This window comes from Magallana gigas, chromosome 5 (assembly GCF_963853765.1).
Source record: "Magallana gigas chromosome 5, xbMagGiga1.1, whole genome shotgun sequence".
Lineage (NCBI taxonomy): Eukaryota > Metazoa > Mollusca > Bivalvia > Ostreida > Ostreidae > Magallana > Magallana gigas.
Window position 1 is genome coordinate 10,759,427 of NC_088857.1, and position 16,729 is coordinate 10,776,155.

General features: G+C 33.7%; 1 protein-coding gene across 1 annotated transcript in view; it reads left to right on the forward strand.

Annotated features, from left to right (window-relative positions):
- The window catches only part of LOC117687285 (uncharacterized), a 28,531-nt gene that overhangs the window by 4,940 nt on the left and 6,862 nt on the right, over window positions 1-16,729 (forward strand). The window contains exons 3-5 of the mRNA XM_034463562.2: window positions 2,049-2,279; window positions 2,711-2,785; window positions 2,943-3,143. Of these exons, the coding sequence (XP_034319453.2) occupies window positions 2,049-2,279; window positions 2,711-2,785; window positions 2,943-3,143 (507 nt within the window). The remainder of the gene's footprint in view (window positions 1-2,048; window positions 2,280-2,710; window positions 2,786-2,942; window positions 3,144-16,729) is intronic.

Here is a 16,729-nt window from a genome sequence, read left to right on the forward strand (position 1 = left end):
TTGTTTATTTATCTAAATAGAATTTATCTCAGATACAATGTTGTTGAATAATAAAGATTTTAACATAATTTTTATTGCAGTTTATTTCCTCTTTTCTTGCAGCAAACATTTTTCTTAAACTTACACATAAAAAATTGACTTATCATAGAGTCCCCCCCCCCCCCGGTTTAAAAAAAATATAATTTACGTATAAAAAAATTTGCTGATCATATAAGAAAAACGGTTTTGGACCCCCCCCCCCCCCCCGGGAGGATGTAATAAATGTGAAAATAAAGATACCATTGAGCAGTTAAAGAGCTAAAGGCATACTACGCACTCCCAATTCTGATTTTGAGAATTTCTTTTTCATTTTGCTTGTAAATATTTTTTGAATGATGCTGCCGCGCCCCTTTTCAAAAACGTTCCTGGAAGTTACTGTAAAGTAAATATGTAGTGAATAAAATAAATGTGAGCATTCATCCAAATGAGAGCAAGCTACAACTGTTTCCTATTTAAAAAAAAAAAAGATATCCCCATTCGTTAGCTTTGCAAGATTTCGAGAAGATTTTGGTATTTATATTTCAGCAGATTTACAATAACTACTTAGAGTAATTTCTCCTTATTGTGACGTCAAAGTTCACGTCGGTCAAGTGTCGTCTGTCTCTTTGAAAAAACCCAGAGAAAAAAACTAAGTGAAATATACTGTTTTGTTTACTTAAAAAGCATGATATTCTTGAAATTACACAATTTATCTGTTTATCAAAAGTTTTACTTTGATTTTCGCGAGAAGGAATCAAGTCTAATGAGATCGTCCGACATTGAAAAATTGCATTGTGGGTCAAAATTTACTGACGCCGAACAATTCTGTGGGATCAATGTGCAAGAAATCCATTGTGACGTCACTCGAAGGAACGACAACTCTGTTTGTCTTATGTAATGGAATTATTACCGTCTTCCTTGGAAGACGGTATAAAGAGTTGAAATAATTTACAGTCTCCGGGTTGTGCAATTCTTCTCCTTTGTGATTGGTAGAAAATACATGATGTGAAAATTTAAATTTATTTCATTGGTTGAAATAGTGTTCGGCACAAGGGAGGTAATTTTCTGATGATCTTTTTCACGTACGACTTAACAAATTTCGTAGATTTCAAATCTTAAAATGTGAGAAAACGAAAAAGCAATTAAAATTGCTATGAATGAAATTCAGTCTTTGATTTTCAGGTCTAACTCGTTGAAAGCAATATTCTATGATATCTATTAAAACTGTTTGCTCTTCTTTTATTAACAAAAAATTGATGCGGTATGGCTAATACATGTATCGGTAAAATTGTTTGCACCTTAGATATGTAAAACTACATGTAATATTTGTAAAACAAAATGCTGAATGCAGCGATATAACTTTAATTTTATCAAAATAATACGAGCCTACGACCCTTCTTAAGACCTCTTTTACCCTACTATAGTCGATATCAACTAAGAAACTCGGGTACGCATTTCTCAATTTTAGACACGTAGGCTTTAAAGACACATAATGGAATAAAATGTTCCACACGCCATGCTATGTAGAGGAAGGTGGCATTTATATAAAAACGAATTAACTTGTCTTTGATAACTAATTGCTGTTTCGGTTTCGCTCTTAAGACGGTAAGCTTTTTTGTAAAAGCTAAACTTGTTTCATTTACAATGCACGATGTATAGTCTTTTATCTTGTTCTCGTGAGAGTGTGAAATGGAAACCATATTTACAGGGAATTACTGGGACGATTAAAACAAGGCATTACTGGTCCGATTTACTGACGCCAAAAAAATCCGTTGAATGAATGTGCAACTAGTCCAATTTTCTATTCACACACGCCTTGCCGGTAGAGCTCGCTTCGCGCCGGCGCTGCGCACCGGCGAGCTGCGCTCGCTATTATCTTGGGGGCATGGGTATCCCTACTTGTTATTATTTTCGTCAGGTATATATATCTTTCTTGGGGAATATCTATTCATTTCATTTAAATAAATCAATGTTCATGAAATTTCTTAACTTTAATTCAAACCAATTCTTAATACTTTTAATTCGGTTAGACTCTCGCCATGAAAAATATTACGTCTTCATCACTAATGGGACGGTGTCACGAGAGGAGCTGAACGCCCTTAATCCTGTGTATCATGACGAACACGTCAAACCAAGCTACCAAAACACGATCGTTTTCCCTGGGGGTCACTATGGACTCCAAGTTTACATCTTAGTAAACAGGACTGTCAGCGATGCTGGCCATGGCAAATACGTGGAACTCTGTGAGGCGGAAGTTTACGGTGTGTTAATAGTGTCAAGTTATTAAGGTCTTCCGCTTACGAGGTTAAGACCTTACAATTAATATGAAAATTTTTCAGATTTCTCTCTTTTTTTTTTCATCTAGTTGGATATACGTTTATGAATAAAATGTGCAACAACGACGTAATATGATATATTGATTTTAAATTAACATTTACAATGTTTACAATTTTGGTCTCATAAAATTGTCTCGTGCGTAGTAAATGTAGTTTGAATTAGAATTGCATATGTTTTTATCAATTACTTTGTATGTAACAGCCGACAAAGAAATTACCCGATTATTATTACGAATTGTGATACACACATTAAACTCCCTTAGGTATTTTTAGCACTCTCTATATATGTATTTAAATATTTAATTTTTAATTATCGTTTGCACTTCATATAAATATGATTTTCAAAATGATTTTAGGTTGTGTACATGCAACTAATGGCATTGTTCCTAATTGTAATTGCTCAAATACCACAATGGATAATAAACACTTAGGTATTTATAAAAGAATTTAAGAAGTCAAGATAACTTTACTTCATTAAGTACTTCTTCTCAATTAAACGAATTTCTGATTTATCAAAACAGTTTGTCAATCATTTGTTAATGATGATTTATGTTATATTTTCTTTTTCTTTTGGTACCATTCTTATAGTTCTATGGGACAGCAGAATTGCATTTGGAAATGGGACCGTCACCTTACACTGTTACAAGTACTACCTCTCTATCATGAACCTGACCAGTCAGACTGAGTCAGAATTAGTGAGTATTTTAGAGGCGTGTGACGGAAGACAACACTGTACCTTTCCAACAAGTCGGAAACTGAAACAAAACTTAATCAGGTTTAATTGCACTGGTAAGTGAGGATTTCTTTAACTTGCATTGAACAAACAAACAAGTACTTCTCCAAGTTCACTTTGTGTTCGCATTTGTTTGTTCTTTGTGCTATTTACCCTTTAATAATGAGGACAATAATTTTAAGTCTTCTATCTTTTACAAAAAAAAAAAATAGGTGAGCAAGCGCTGTAGCCATTTTTATACACACCGTGGAAGGCTCGTGACAAACATGGTTATTTTGCTGAAACTTTAAATTACCGCGTAAATATCGTTTTTGCTCGGGTGTTTAAATTGTTATAGATAGTTTTAAATTCTCTGAATTTTAAAACTTATATATATATATATATATATATATATATATATATATATATATATATATATATATATATATATATATATATATATATATATATATGTGTGTGTGTGCTGTGTTTTCATCAATATTCGTTGAATACCAATTTTCGTTGATTTCGTTGTTAAGTTTATCCTTGAAATCAAATATTCACTGAACTGCAATTTCTACTAATACTTTGTATTGATAGGGTCCTTGGCCACGAATTTACATATCCTTGAAACTGTGATTTTCACTTTATCCACGAAAATTGATACCCTTGAATATTAATGAAACCACAGTATATATATATATATATATATATATATATATATATATATATATATGAAATTGTCATCGTATAGTCTATATATACTAACGTAGTGGCTAGCACTCGAGAATGTGCTACGATTAATTTGCTTTTTTTTTTTAAATTTGAAATTTGGACACAGTCATAACTAGTCCTTTTACTTCACCCATATCGAATTTCAAGGATAATACTGAAGGGCAAAGGTCAAAAATGCTGATGTTATCTATGATTTTTTATCAATTTTTACTTTACTTCTGTGAAATAGATTGAATTCATATTAATTAAGGAGTTTGAAATAGAAGGTTTAAAGCGATGTGGGCAATAATGAGTGGACATGGATGTATTGTTTTTCATTTTTTAAAAGCTACACAGGTTTCAATTCCTAGAACAAACTTTGAACGTTTTTCAAAGATAACTAAATTTCAGGAAATTACTTACACGTCTGAATATTATGAACTACTTAAAGTACCATTTATGCGTTTTTCATTCCATTTATAATGCACTAGCAAGTACATACATTAAACAGAGTTAAGGGCCACATACAAAATTTATTTTTGCCAAACATTTTGTGAATGTGGTTGAAGCAAAAGATACTAATGATAAATTGAACAATAACAATAATAAAATTTCCAATAATAAACATATGCCCAACATGCAGTTGAAAAAACAAAGAAAATGTCGACCAATACAGGATTTCAAAAGGAAAAAACAACCAATACAATTAGGGTTTTAATGAGCAAAATCGCTCCAAACTGTTGTTACTTTTGTTTCCAGTATCTTGTGTGGCCACCTCTAACCCTAATCGTTACCCTTAAAATTAATTAATTAAAGGACTATACATGATATGGGCCTAAATTGGCCCCCTAAAATGAACATCGTCATGTTTTCGTTGTACAGATATATATGTGATGTTTTGACATAATGTTCATTTTTATTCAACTGCCCACAATTTAGAAATATGACAACGTAAAGATAACCACCTTTTCCCGCCATTTTTGCATTTTTAGCATAAAACAGCTTGTTTTCAACCAGCTTTTCTTTCAGAAAACATAGAGCGCATGCTTGAACAAACAAAATATTTTAATCAGAGATCTAGCCAAGGCTAATGAGTGACAAAAAAATTTCTTTGTTCAAGCATGCGGTCTATATTTCCCGTTCATAAAAAGATAAGAAAAATGTCAATTTTCGACTAATTTTGATTGAATTATAAAAATAGCGTCACTTCTGACGTCATATACTGTCACATCTTCGCTAGCCAAGGGTTTACGATCCGCTTCTCTCCTCTACAACCCTGAGAATTTAAGCGGATCATAAACCCTTAGCTAGCGAAGATGATACTGCCAGTGAGTCAAATAAATCAAATAAATAGGTGAAAAATATATTTTACATCAACTCTTCTAAAATATATATCATAACATTTCATTGTACCCGAAACACTTTAAAAAATGGTGAATAATGGGGGGCCAAATTTAACTCATATTATATATAGTTCTTTCATAAGTTATTCTGGGAAATCCTTAACAATTCCTCAACAAGAGCAATTTCAAGATCACGGAGAGTGTTTAGTCGGTTTTGTCGTATGCTCTATTGGATTAAGATATAATGATTTTGTCGGCCAATCCATCATCTCGATTATTTCCATTTCAAATACTAATCGACCACTTTCACATGGTAGAGTCTGGCATTTTCATCCATCGAAATGAAATTGTCACCAATGGCGCAAGCATAAAGCGTTACAATCGGTGCAAGTATGGAATGCCAAAGCTGCCTTAAGGTCAATTTCATATTATCTGAATTGGTATATTTTTTATATGCAATAGTAATATCATTATATGCAGTGCTAACATCATTATATGCAGTGCTAACATCATTATATGCAGTGCTAACATCATTAAGGTCTTCCGTTTCCAACGGAAGACCTTATTGTTTTCGTTCGGTTTCTTTTTCCCTATTATTATTATTTTTCTTTTTTTTTCTTACAAATTTTGTGCACGCGATTTCTCAAAAACGGCTCAACCGATTTTCATGAAACTTTCAGATCTGATAGATAGTCATCTGAACCTTATAGGTTTTTGATTTTATTGATGACGTCACTTCCGTTTTTGAGAAACTGACGTTTTAGCGATTTTCAGAGGGGTGGCTTGTCCCTCTAAGTTCTCCTAAACAATAAAAGATATTGAGTTCAAACTTTCAGGGATAGTAGACGAAAGATTGTAGATTTGTAATTTTATTTTCATTTTGATCTAGCTTTAAAGGCGCCGAAGCTCGCCTGGACCCGAAAATTGAGATGAAATAAACGTCGTTATTTTTTGTGGTTTTCTTTCATTATCTTTTTTCTGAAAAATATTTTGTTAAAACATGTAATGTAAAAATAGTTTTTATTTACAAGACCTTTCTTTTGAAATCAAGAAAAAGGGACTGGCCCCTCAAACAAGGGGACCTAAGGGCTCTAAAGTCTTTTATCTGTAGCCCTTTACTGAATGATATTTTGTGAAATGTTATAGAAGCAAATATGTTTATCTCACAGTTATGTATCTAAGCAATGTAATGATTTTATTATGTGTTACGTAATTTTGGGTTTTTAGGGGCCGAAAGTCCAAAATTTCGATCACCCATATCTCAGAAAGGAAAACTATTTTGAAATGAAGTACAAAAGAAAAGTTGTTCAAAATGATGTTCTTAACAATATGCAATCTTCACAATTTCTTTAAACGGCCCCTAAAAGGAGATAAGGGATCGGCCCCTAAAACATTCTTTTTCATATATCTCCAGAACTGTAACAAATTTCTAAACACTTGTTGAACAAAATGTGTTTAGAATTAAGTGACCTTTTATTTGATATCAAGAAAAAGGGGCTAGCCCCTTAAATTAGGGAACCAAAGGGCTCTAAAGTCTTTTATCTGTAGCCCTTTACTAAACGATATTTTGTGAAATGTTATAGAAGCAAATATGTTTATCTCACAGTTATGTATCTAAGCAATGTAATGATTTTATTATGTGTTACGCAATTAAGGGTTTTTAAGGGCCGAAATGCCAAAATTTTGATCACTCATATTTCAGAAAGGAAAAATATTTTGAAATGCAGTACAGAAGAAAAGTTGTTCAAAATGATGTTCTTAACAATATACAACCTTCAAAATTTCGTTAAACGGCCCCTAAAAGGAGATAAGGGATCGGCTCCTAAAACCTTCTTTCCCATATATCTCCAGAACGGTAACGAATTTTTAAACATTTGTCGACAAAATGTGTTCAGAATTAAATGACCTTCCATTTCATTTCAAGAAAAAGGGGCTGGCCCCTTAAATTAGGGGGTCAAAGGGGCTCTAAAGTCTTTAATCTATAGCGTTTTACTAAGAGCTATTTTGTGAAATGTTATTTAAGCTGAATTAGGTATAATACGTTTATATATTCTAACAATATAATTATTTTGTCTTGCGTTACCTAATTAGGGTTATTTAGGAGCCACAGGTAAAAAAGTTTAATCTTTTCTATCTTAGTTTGAAGAAATGCAAGTATTTAAAAAAGCAATATAAGAGAAGTTATAAAATGCGATACAAAAAAGGATTAGCTCTTCACTTATTTTTCCATATCATGTTTTTTTGTCGAAAATCAAAGTCGATGATGTCAAATTTCCTTCTCAAAATCGGACGGAAGACCTCCTCGTTGCTCGCAACGAGATCGTGTCTAGTTATATACTATTATTTCACCATTATATTCAGGGGTAAAATCTTTATTTGAAGTGGTAACATCATTACGTTATGTCGTAAGATCATTATGTGCAGTAGTTTATTCATTATATGCTATGAATAAATCTTTATATGATATGATAAACTCATTTCATACAGAGCTAAACTCATAATGAACTATTGTTCAATCGTTATGTTAAATGGTACACTCTTCATGTGCAGTTGCAAAATCCTTTTATGCAGTGCAACTTCTTGACATTAGGTGATAAGTTCATTATATGCAGTACTAACATCATGTTATGGTGTATTAAAACCATTATGTATGGTGGTAAAACCTTTATGTATTGTGGTGAAAGCTTTACATGCAATTGTAAATCCTTTGTATGATGTGACAATTTTATAATATGCCGTTGTTGTGTCATTATATTATGAGGTCAGTTCTTTACATGATGTGATCATTTCATTATATGGAGTGGTAACTTCTTTATATGCAGTCGTAACTCTTTATGATGAGGTTGTAAACTGGTTCTCGCTGAAAAGTTTTAATGGGGAAGAGGTCCAGTTTTATTTTGCAAAAAGATGCCGCGTTCATTGTGACGATGCACATTTCCTGGTCAACTTGTCGTTTGTTTTGAAGAGAGAGAGAGAGAGAGAGAGAGAGAGAGAGAGAGAGAGAGAGAGAGAGAGAGAGAGAGAGAGAGAGAGAGAGATTCTCTGTTCATTGTGACGATGCACATTTCCTGGTCAACTTGTCGTTTGTTTTGAAGAGAGAGAGAGAGAGAGAGAGAGAGAGAGAGAGAGAGAGAGAGAGAGAGAGAGAGAGAGATTCTCTGTTCTTGATACATCGATGTGTGATAAATCGAATGAATTTTTAGTAGAGTACGCGTTTAATTTTAAAAGTGAAATAAATTTCAAAAAATGATAGTTTATCCATCATTCATTTTCAAAACCATCGGAATAGGGGTATTACCTTAATGATATGAAGATATCTGCAACAGCTTTATGGAAATTAGCACAGGAACTGCAACACCTTCTTTGTATACGTAGGATTTAAAATACAAAAATACATGCCCGGTGAGCTTAAATTCTATACAGTGGATGAAACAACCATAAAAAGAGGTTAAGACCAACCAATTTCTTTATTATTTCTTAAAAATCAAATTAATTTAAGAAAAATGAAAAATAATTTTTTTGTATGTCTATGAATAAAAATTTGTCTATTCCTTTTGTGTTGGAGGCATTAATCAGCGAGGAGTAGCATCTACCTGGTACATTGAAACCATAGGCGTCGGAAGCAAATTGAAAGTGGGGGGGCTAGACTAATCCTCAGAAATATTGAGAAAAAAGTAATTCCCAAAATCATGGAAATCCTAATCCGGGGGGGGGGGGGGGGGTAGTATGCTTAGTATGCTTCTGAATCTAACTTTTCAATCTTTCAAGGTAAATTTAGGAACAATAATCTTTCCTGCGACAAAAAGTGGGGGGGGGGGGGGGGGGGCTGAACCCTCTATCATGCTATGTTTCTAATGGTTAGGTAATTAATAGGTAACTAATGCTAAGCCCCCCCCCCCTAGCCCCCCGGTTCCGACGCCTATGGAAACAAAGGTCTTTCGACTTTGATTTTAAAACGCTTGCTTCATTTTTTGTAATTTCTTTTACTCTTAAATTAAAAGCATACTCTACTAATAATACATTCGATTTTTCACACAAAATGGGTTCAATGATTGATATTATGATATCGATATTAAGGACAGATTAACACTCTCTCTCTCTCTCTCTCTCTCTCTCTCTCTCTCTCTCTCTCTCTTCAAAACAAACGACAAGTTGACCAGGAAATGTGCATCGTCACAACGAACGCGGCATCTTTTTCAAAATAAAACTGGACCTCTTCCCCATTAAAACTTTTCAGCGAGAACCAGTTTACAACCTCATCATAAAGAGTTACGACTGCATATAAAGAAGTTACCACTCCATATAATGAAATGATCACATCATGTAAAGAACTGACCTCATAATATAATGACTCAACAACGGCATATTATAAATTGTCACATCATATAAAGGATTTACAATTGCATGTAAAGCTTTCACCACAATACATAAAGGTTTTACCACCATACATAATGGTTTTAATATATGGAGGGTAATCGTGTTCAAAAATCCAGACATGTAAACTTGTAAATCCGAATATGCAATCGTGTTGATGTGTGAGCCTGAGCATGAATATGTGTAATTCTGATCGTGCAACCTATAAAACTCGGGCATACACACGTGTAAGATTTGACTCAGTTCCTTCGCATGGTGCACTTTTTGCAACTTTATTGTTTACATTAGTTAATTAAACCTTCAACTTTGCACACTTTCAATCCGTAGTTTCTGCATTTGTAACTTCAGGCTCGGCAAAAGCACATCTGACAGTCACATGATACAAATTGTCAAATGTAAAGTCTACAAGTTTGTCGAATTTTGACATGACCTTATATGGAAACAGTGACGTCACTGATAAAAAAAAAAGGCTAGCTGCAGGTAAAGGCATGCCGTAATCGCCGGAATAGGGACGGAATAAATAAAAAAAAATATTAGGTAAGCCTATAATCATATCAATAACAACATTTCATAGAGTATCATTTTTCGGAAAATTAAATTATGAGATTGGTGTACATTTTATCAAGAGAATGTATAAAAGATGCGAGTAAAGAATTCGATCGGCTTCAGATATCCTCTTAGAACGGAAAAAATTACATTTAATGACTTTGTTTGAATACACGTGTATAAAGATATATACGCATTTTTATTCATAGGCGTCTGAGCCGGGAGGGGGCTAGGGGGGGGGGGGACATTAGCCCCCACCCCCCCCCCCCCCACTTTTTTGCCAAGTTAGACCTAACCATTAGAAACATAGCAACAGGGTGGATTCAACCCCCCCCCCCCCTACTTTTTCCTCGCAACAAACAAAATTGTTCCTTAAAAGACCTTAAAGAGAATGAAATATTAATAGTGATATTGAAAATTAGAGTCATAGTAGGTATACTAGCACCCCCCCCCCACCACCACGGATTAGGAATTTAATGATTGGGGGGGGGGGCAATTGGGCAGGTTAGATTAGAGTTATTGGTATACCCTCCCCAACGGATTAGAATTTTCATGATTATGGGAATTCTTGTCAATATTTTTCATGATTAGTTTAGCCCCCCCCCCCCCCTTCAATTTGCTTCCGACGCCACTGTTATTAGAGTACATGCAACAAATTGTTAAAGTATAGGCCGCGGCTGAATTAAGAAAATATCTCCAAATGCATCCTTATCGCTACCAAAAAGTTGTGACAAGAACACCCCCCCCCCCCGCGAAAAATTACACGGGGTCCGTCAGCTGAGTTATCGATAAGAAAAACAAACTATTTAAAGACATTGGTTTTGAGATTGTGATTACCCGGTAATATGAGACATAAGAAGCGACACCCTCTTTTAAATAAAATGAATAAAAATTCCAAAGATAAGGTTAACTGTCGTGAAATTAAAATGTGTATAAATTATTTTAAGAATTGTTTCTTTGCATTGTCGGCAATATATAGGAAAAAAAGCCTATCATGCAGGTAAAAAATTGACATTTTTAAAAAAATTATTTTAAGCAATTATTACGGGATTGAGCATGAAGTCCTGAATGTCGGTTCAATAAAGAGTCATTTTGTGAAGTTGGCTGATAAAAATTTTCTGGAGAGCTAGTATAATACAGCTTTACAGCCACTTGTGAACTAGCTGCAGGTCTGTAGCTCACTGTCTAAAAATACAGATGGACGATCTTTGAGCTACAGTGCCTCCCATAGTACAACTTTAATTTACGGCGCACAAAAATATGCGCTAGTTTTTTTTTATTATTATTGAAGATTGTGTTATTATTTATCTTTCACTTACAGCAACAACAAAAAGTATTAATACATGTAAAGTAACATAAATTTTTCCGCGAAAAATTACCAAATCCTTGCAGGTCGTTTATTCTAACTAATTCAGAAAAATAACAAGAGTAAAAATGGGGTACTCTATATGCAATGTTTTTGCCCAAATATGACTAAGTTCAACAGCTGATATTTTTATAAATTATCGATCAGAAATCAAAATCCTAGCAATTTGCATACTTCTGATATATACGTATAAATGATCTGCAAAAGAAAAACTTTCTATCTTGAAAACTGTTCGAGGAGTTATCGGTACAATAAGGGTACCTTTTTGACAGCCACTCACCCGTCTGCAATTTTTACTATTTCAATAATCGGAAACCCGGTTAAAAATTCACTCTCAAAATTCTTAGAATTCAGAAGCAATGGAGTTACATGGGACCTCACGGCGGTCTTTGAACCCCATGCCGCTCAAAATATATTTACCCCCTTAGGAAATTTCCTGATCCGTCTCATTTCTAGAAAAGAGTACGCATTTACTTATATTCCAGTTTAAATTACATGTCAATTTGTTTTTAGAGATATAAGATTTTAGGCATTTCGTTTTATAATTCCATGAGAATTATATTACGGAAATTATCGCATTCGTCACATCGGCAACAATTTTTTTTCTACCTGAACCTCTTCCTGTTTGGTCCAGTTTCAATCATACCTCAATTTTTCTTATCTAAAAATATTACCGGTGTTTTCGATAGAAAAGGTGTCGTTCATTAAAAGCTTATTGCAACAGTTAAGCTGAATATTATGTTTATTTTTCGTTCATTTCGGTCCGGCGGTTGCGGCATGCCTTTTCCCGCAGCAAGGCAGTTGCCATATAAGGTCATGTCAAAATTCGACAAACTTGTAGACTTTACATTTGTCAATTTGTATCATGTCAGATGTGCTATTGCCGAGCCTGAAGTTACAAACGCAGAAATTACGGATTGAAAGTGTGCAAAGTTGATGGTTTAATTAACTAATGTAAACAATAAAGTTGCAAAATGTGCATCATGCGAAGGAACTGAGTCAAATCTTACACGTGTTTATGCCCGAGTTTTATAGGTTGCACGATCAGAATTACACATATTCATGCTCAGGCTCACACATCAACACGATTGCATATTCGGATTTACAAGTTTACATGTCTGGATTTTTGAACACGATTACCCTCCATATTAATACACCATAACATGATGTTAGTACTGCATATAATGAACTTATCACCTAATGTCAAGAAGTTGCACTGCATAAAAGGATTTTGCAACTGCACATGAAGAGTGTACCATATAACATAACGATTGAACAATAGTTCATTATGAGTTTAGCTCTGTATGAAATGAGTTTATCATATCATATAAAGATTTATTCATAGCATATAATGAATAAACTACTGCACATAATGATCTTACGACATAACGTAATGATGTTACCACTTCATATAAAGATTTTACCCCTGAATATAATGGTGAAATAATAGTATATAATGATGTTAGCACTGCATATAATGATGTTAGCACTGCATATAATGATGTTACCACTGCATGTAATGATGTTACCACTGCATATAATGATATTACTATTGCATATAAATAAGATACCAGTTCATATAATATGAAATTGACCTTAAGGCAGCTATGGCGTTCCATATGCAAGGATCTCATCAATGTAACGGACACTGGTTAGAGATCAATTTCTTATAATATAGAGGTCTGTGGAACCGTAATAACTGATACCAGCCCAAACCAAGTCTGACCCACCACCAAACCGGTCATGTTCAGCAATGCAGCAGTCCTTGGATCGCTCATTTTTCATACACGTCTACGACCATCACTGAAATCCGGACTTAGTCTGGATTCAGTTAGCTAAACTTGCAGACTGTCTCAGTTAACATCGTCTTGGGCAAACTGAAGGTAACGGTTGTGATGTTCCATGGTCAAAAGTGGGCACATTGCAGGTCTTCTGGCACGTAATCCCGCATCATGAAGTCAGTTTCGTAAGACTTGTGTGGCGATCCTATAATGCCTGTTGCCACTTTGTGTGGCGATCCTATAATGCCTGTTGTAACTTTCGTAAGATTTGTGTGGTGATCCTATAATGCCTGTTGCCACTTTGTGTGGCGATCCTATAATGCCTGTTGTAACTTTCGTAAGATTTGTGTGGTGATCCTATAATGCCTGTTGCCACTTTGTGTGGCGATCCTATAATGCCTGTTGTAACTTTCGTAAGATTTGTGTGGTGATCCTATAATGCCTGTTGCCACTTTGTGTGGCGATCCTATAATGCCTGTTGCCACTTTCGCACAAGACAAATAAAACGTCATAATTTTAAATATTTTAAAGAACTTCATACACTTAGAACGTTATGTTAAATAAAGCACTTGACGAAGAAGAAATATGAAAATATTCGGCGGATCTAGATGTTAAAGATAATCATATAACAAAATGATGAAAAAAAATCCCGTTTAATGAACACAAATCAAGAGTGTGTTTGAATAACAATTCATAAACATATATGGAAAGCAAGATAAAGCTAAAATATACAACATAAAATAATGATAGTTGTAAAATGTTTGAAAGAATTAAAGAGACAATACAGCTCATTGAGAGCTATAACCATGAAATGACAATGACTTAAACACTCCTGCGAATGTTATTGTCATTTAAATTTAGAACACATGGTTTTATTTGACCCTTACAGTTTCGCCGTAAAAATCGTGCCTCGAGTTGATAGTCTATTTCCTGGAATATTGGTCCCTGTAGTCAAATATAAAATCTAAACGTTTATTGATTTTAAACTTTATGCTCTTTAATTGGTGGATAAAATGAGTTCTAGAAATAAATGTGATAATAGAAAATATACGGATTTCTGCTGTTGCAACAATTAACATGCTTAGTAGCGATCCACCCCCTAAGGATTAATTTTCGATCCGCGCCTGACCTAGTAATAGCATCACCAGTGAAACAGACTATACTATTTTATGCAGCATGTTCCTTGAAATGACTCGACTTTTTTTTTTAAACCATGGTATTGCACACCAAAAGCATCAAACAAGGCTATGATTTTTTAGGCAACCCAATGTTTATAATTTCAACCACGTGTAGAGTTGTTGAACACGAACGATAACTCTTTCGTTTAGGCCAAATAAAAAAATATGTGTGGTTCCGGTAACGTCTAAAAAAAATTAGGGTAGGTAGTTGGGATTTTTTTTTCTTTTTAGAAATGTATAAAATGATTCTCTTAGTACTGCATGTACCTAGCACTGCATTGCAGATGGCATTTTTATTTAGTGAGATAAATATACTAAATTAAAATTGGTAGAGAGCATCTAGCTTTTATTACTATGACACAAATATTTTTAATTAAAAAATTATTAAAAAAATAATTTCTGTTTAAAAACAACATGAACAAAAAATATTAAATGTTCGGTATTATATATAATAATAGGGCTGGGACAATTCAGAGTTCATTCGATTTGGTTCGAATTTGATTCAGAATGCTATGATTTGTTATTGTTTCTATTTGTTTCAGTTAAACAAAGGTCAATCTCAATATTTCTCATTTTAAATTTTTAAAAATTATTTTTACATTGCAGATTCCATATAAATTCAATTTAGGGTCCAACTTAGAGCAAAATCTTAGGGAGATTCACTTCTATCTTTCAGAAAAATAGGGAGAATCTTAAGAAAATAGAGAGAATACCATTTCTTGACAATAGTGTAATGCTTATAATGATATACAAAGTTTAAGTCTTTCATAATTAATATTTAGATTGGATAAGAAACAAATCAATAAAAACTAAAACAACAATCTATTTTTTTTTTAATTATCCAATTTGTTGAATTTAATTTTTTTTATGTATTCATACATTTTATATATGAAATGTTTTGCAATTGTGTTAGCTTAATGACAAATAAAATCAGTCTTTGTATTTTGGTGTATTTTTGAGGTATTAGTCCAACCCTTTGACCCAATTACAACCGTTATGCAGAGGACCTTGAAAATTACTGTTAATTAACATATTGTTTTATGATTATTTCAGCATTAATTTGGCAGTGTTATAAGCTAATTACAAGCTACAAACTAATTATAATAAAAACACTAAAAGAAATAAACATCGGTTGTAATTTTCAACGCACAGTATGTGGTTGCATCACCGTATTTATATTGGCCCCTATATATAAGACAGTCGCAAGTTGTTTATCACAAGAGGGGTTAACTGAGGCTGTGAAAACGCCTTTTGAAATTGATAATTATCATTTTTTTTTTGTCTATGGGTTTTATTAACTCAGAATACAGGGTGACTTCAACATCTCTTTCGAAGGAAATTCAGGCGAAAGTACCGATCAAAAAGCGTGCATGTCACCCCCTAGGTTGGTCCTAATTTATTTATTGTGAGGTACACAAGGTACAAACAGTTCTTGATTTATCTTCTTTTTATTAATCAACTGATAGGAATTAAAATGTTCTCATCCTAATTGGAGGCCGTCATTGCGGTATTGGAGCCGATGACTGAAAGCGGGGAAAATTCCGGAAAAATCTGAAAATTGGCGAAAAAAAAGTTTAGGGTCGGGGGTAAAAAATAGGGACGGTCGGGTGACCGGAACCACAGGTATTTTTTTTTATTTGGCCTTAGTTTAAATAACCGCTAGGCGATGAAATAAGACATATCTCATATATATAGATTTACATGTTTTAACATAAATCAAAGTAGGATATGGTATGAAAAACGACCAGTTCTTAAATATTTTGAGAATATTATCCGAACACTTATACTTCCGCTCGAAATTTCACAGGAACCGAACAAATCTCGGGGAAGTCTCGTGAACTTTCATTCGAGCACCTCTGGATTTTTTTAACAGACTTAGCGATAGATAAAATGCTTTATCGTTAAAATGACAGATGTCCTTCGGACCCGGTTTAACGATAGAATTCGTCCCATATACTGTCTTCGTTGAAAATAAAAAAATTATATCGCACTGTATCTCGCCTAAATTTTCATATGATTAGTCTCAAATATATACAATGTTGCTCTTTTATAATCCCATATTACCACAATAACTGTTTTTGCAACAAAATCACTGCTACTTTTTGAAAATTCGCTGTTTATGGTCGTCATGTTAATGATAAAATCCGAGACATTCTGAGTGCGATTTCCGACAAAATAGCAAGCAAATTCATACATGTGTTTTAACAAAATACCTTTGTACGACTCATTAAATGGAAATTTTGTGGACTAACCTACATGTGCATGTTGAAAAGGGTTTGTAATGTATAAAAATGTGTTTTCCCCTGCAGATTACTTTTAACAGACTTAAAATCGACGCGAAGTTAATCCGCTTCGCGGCTG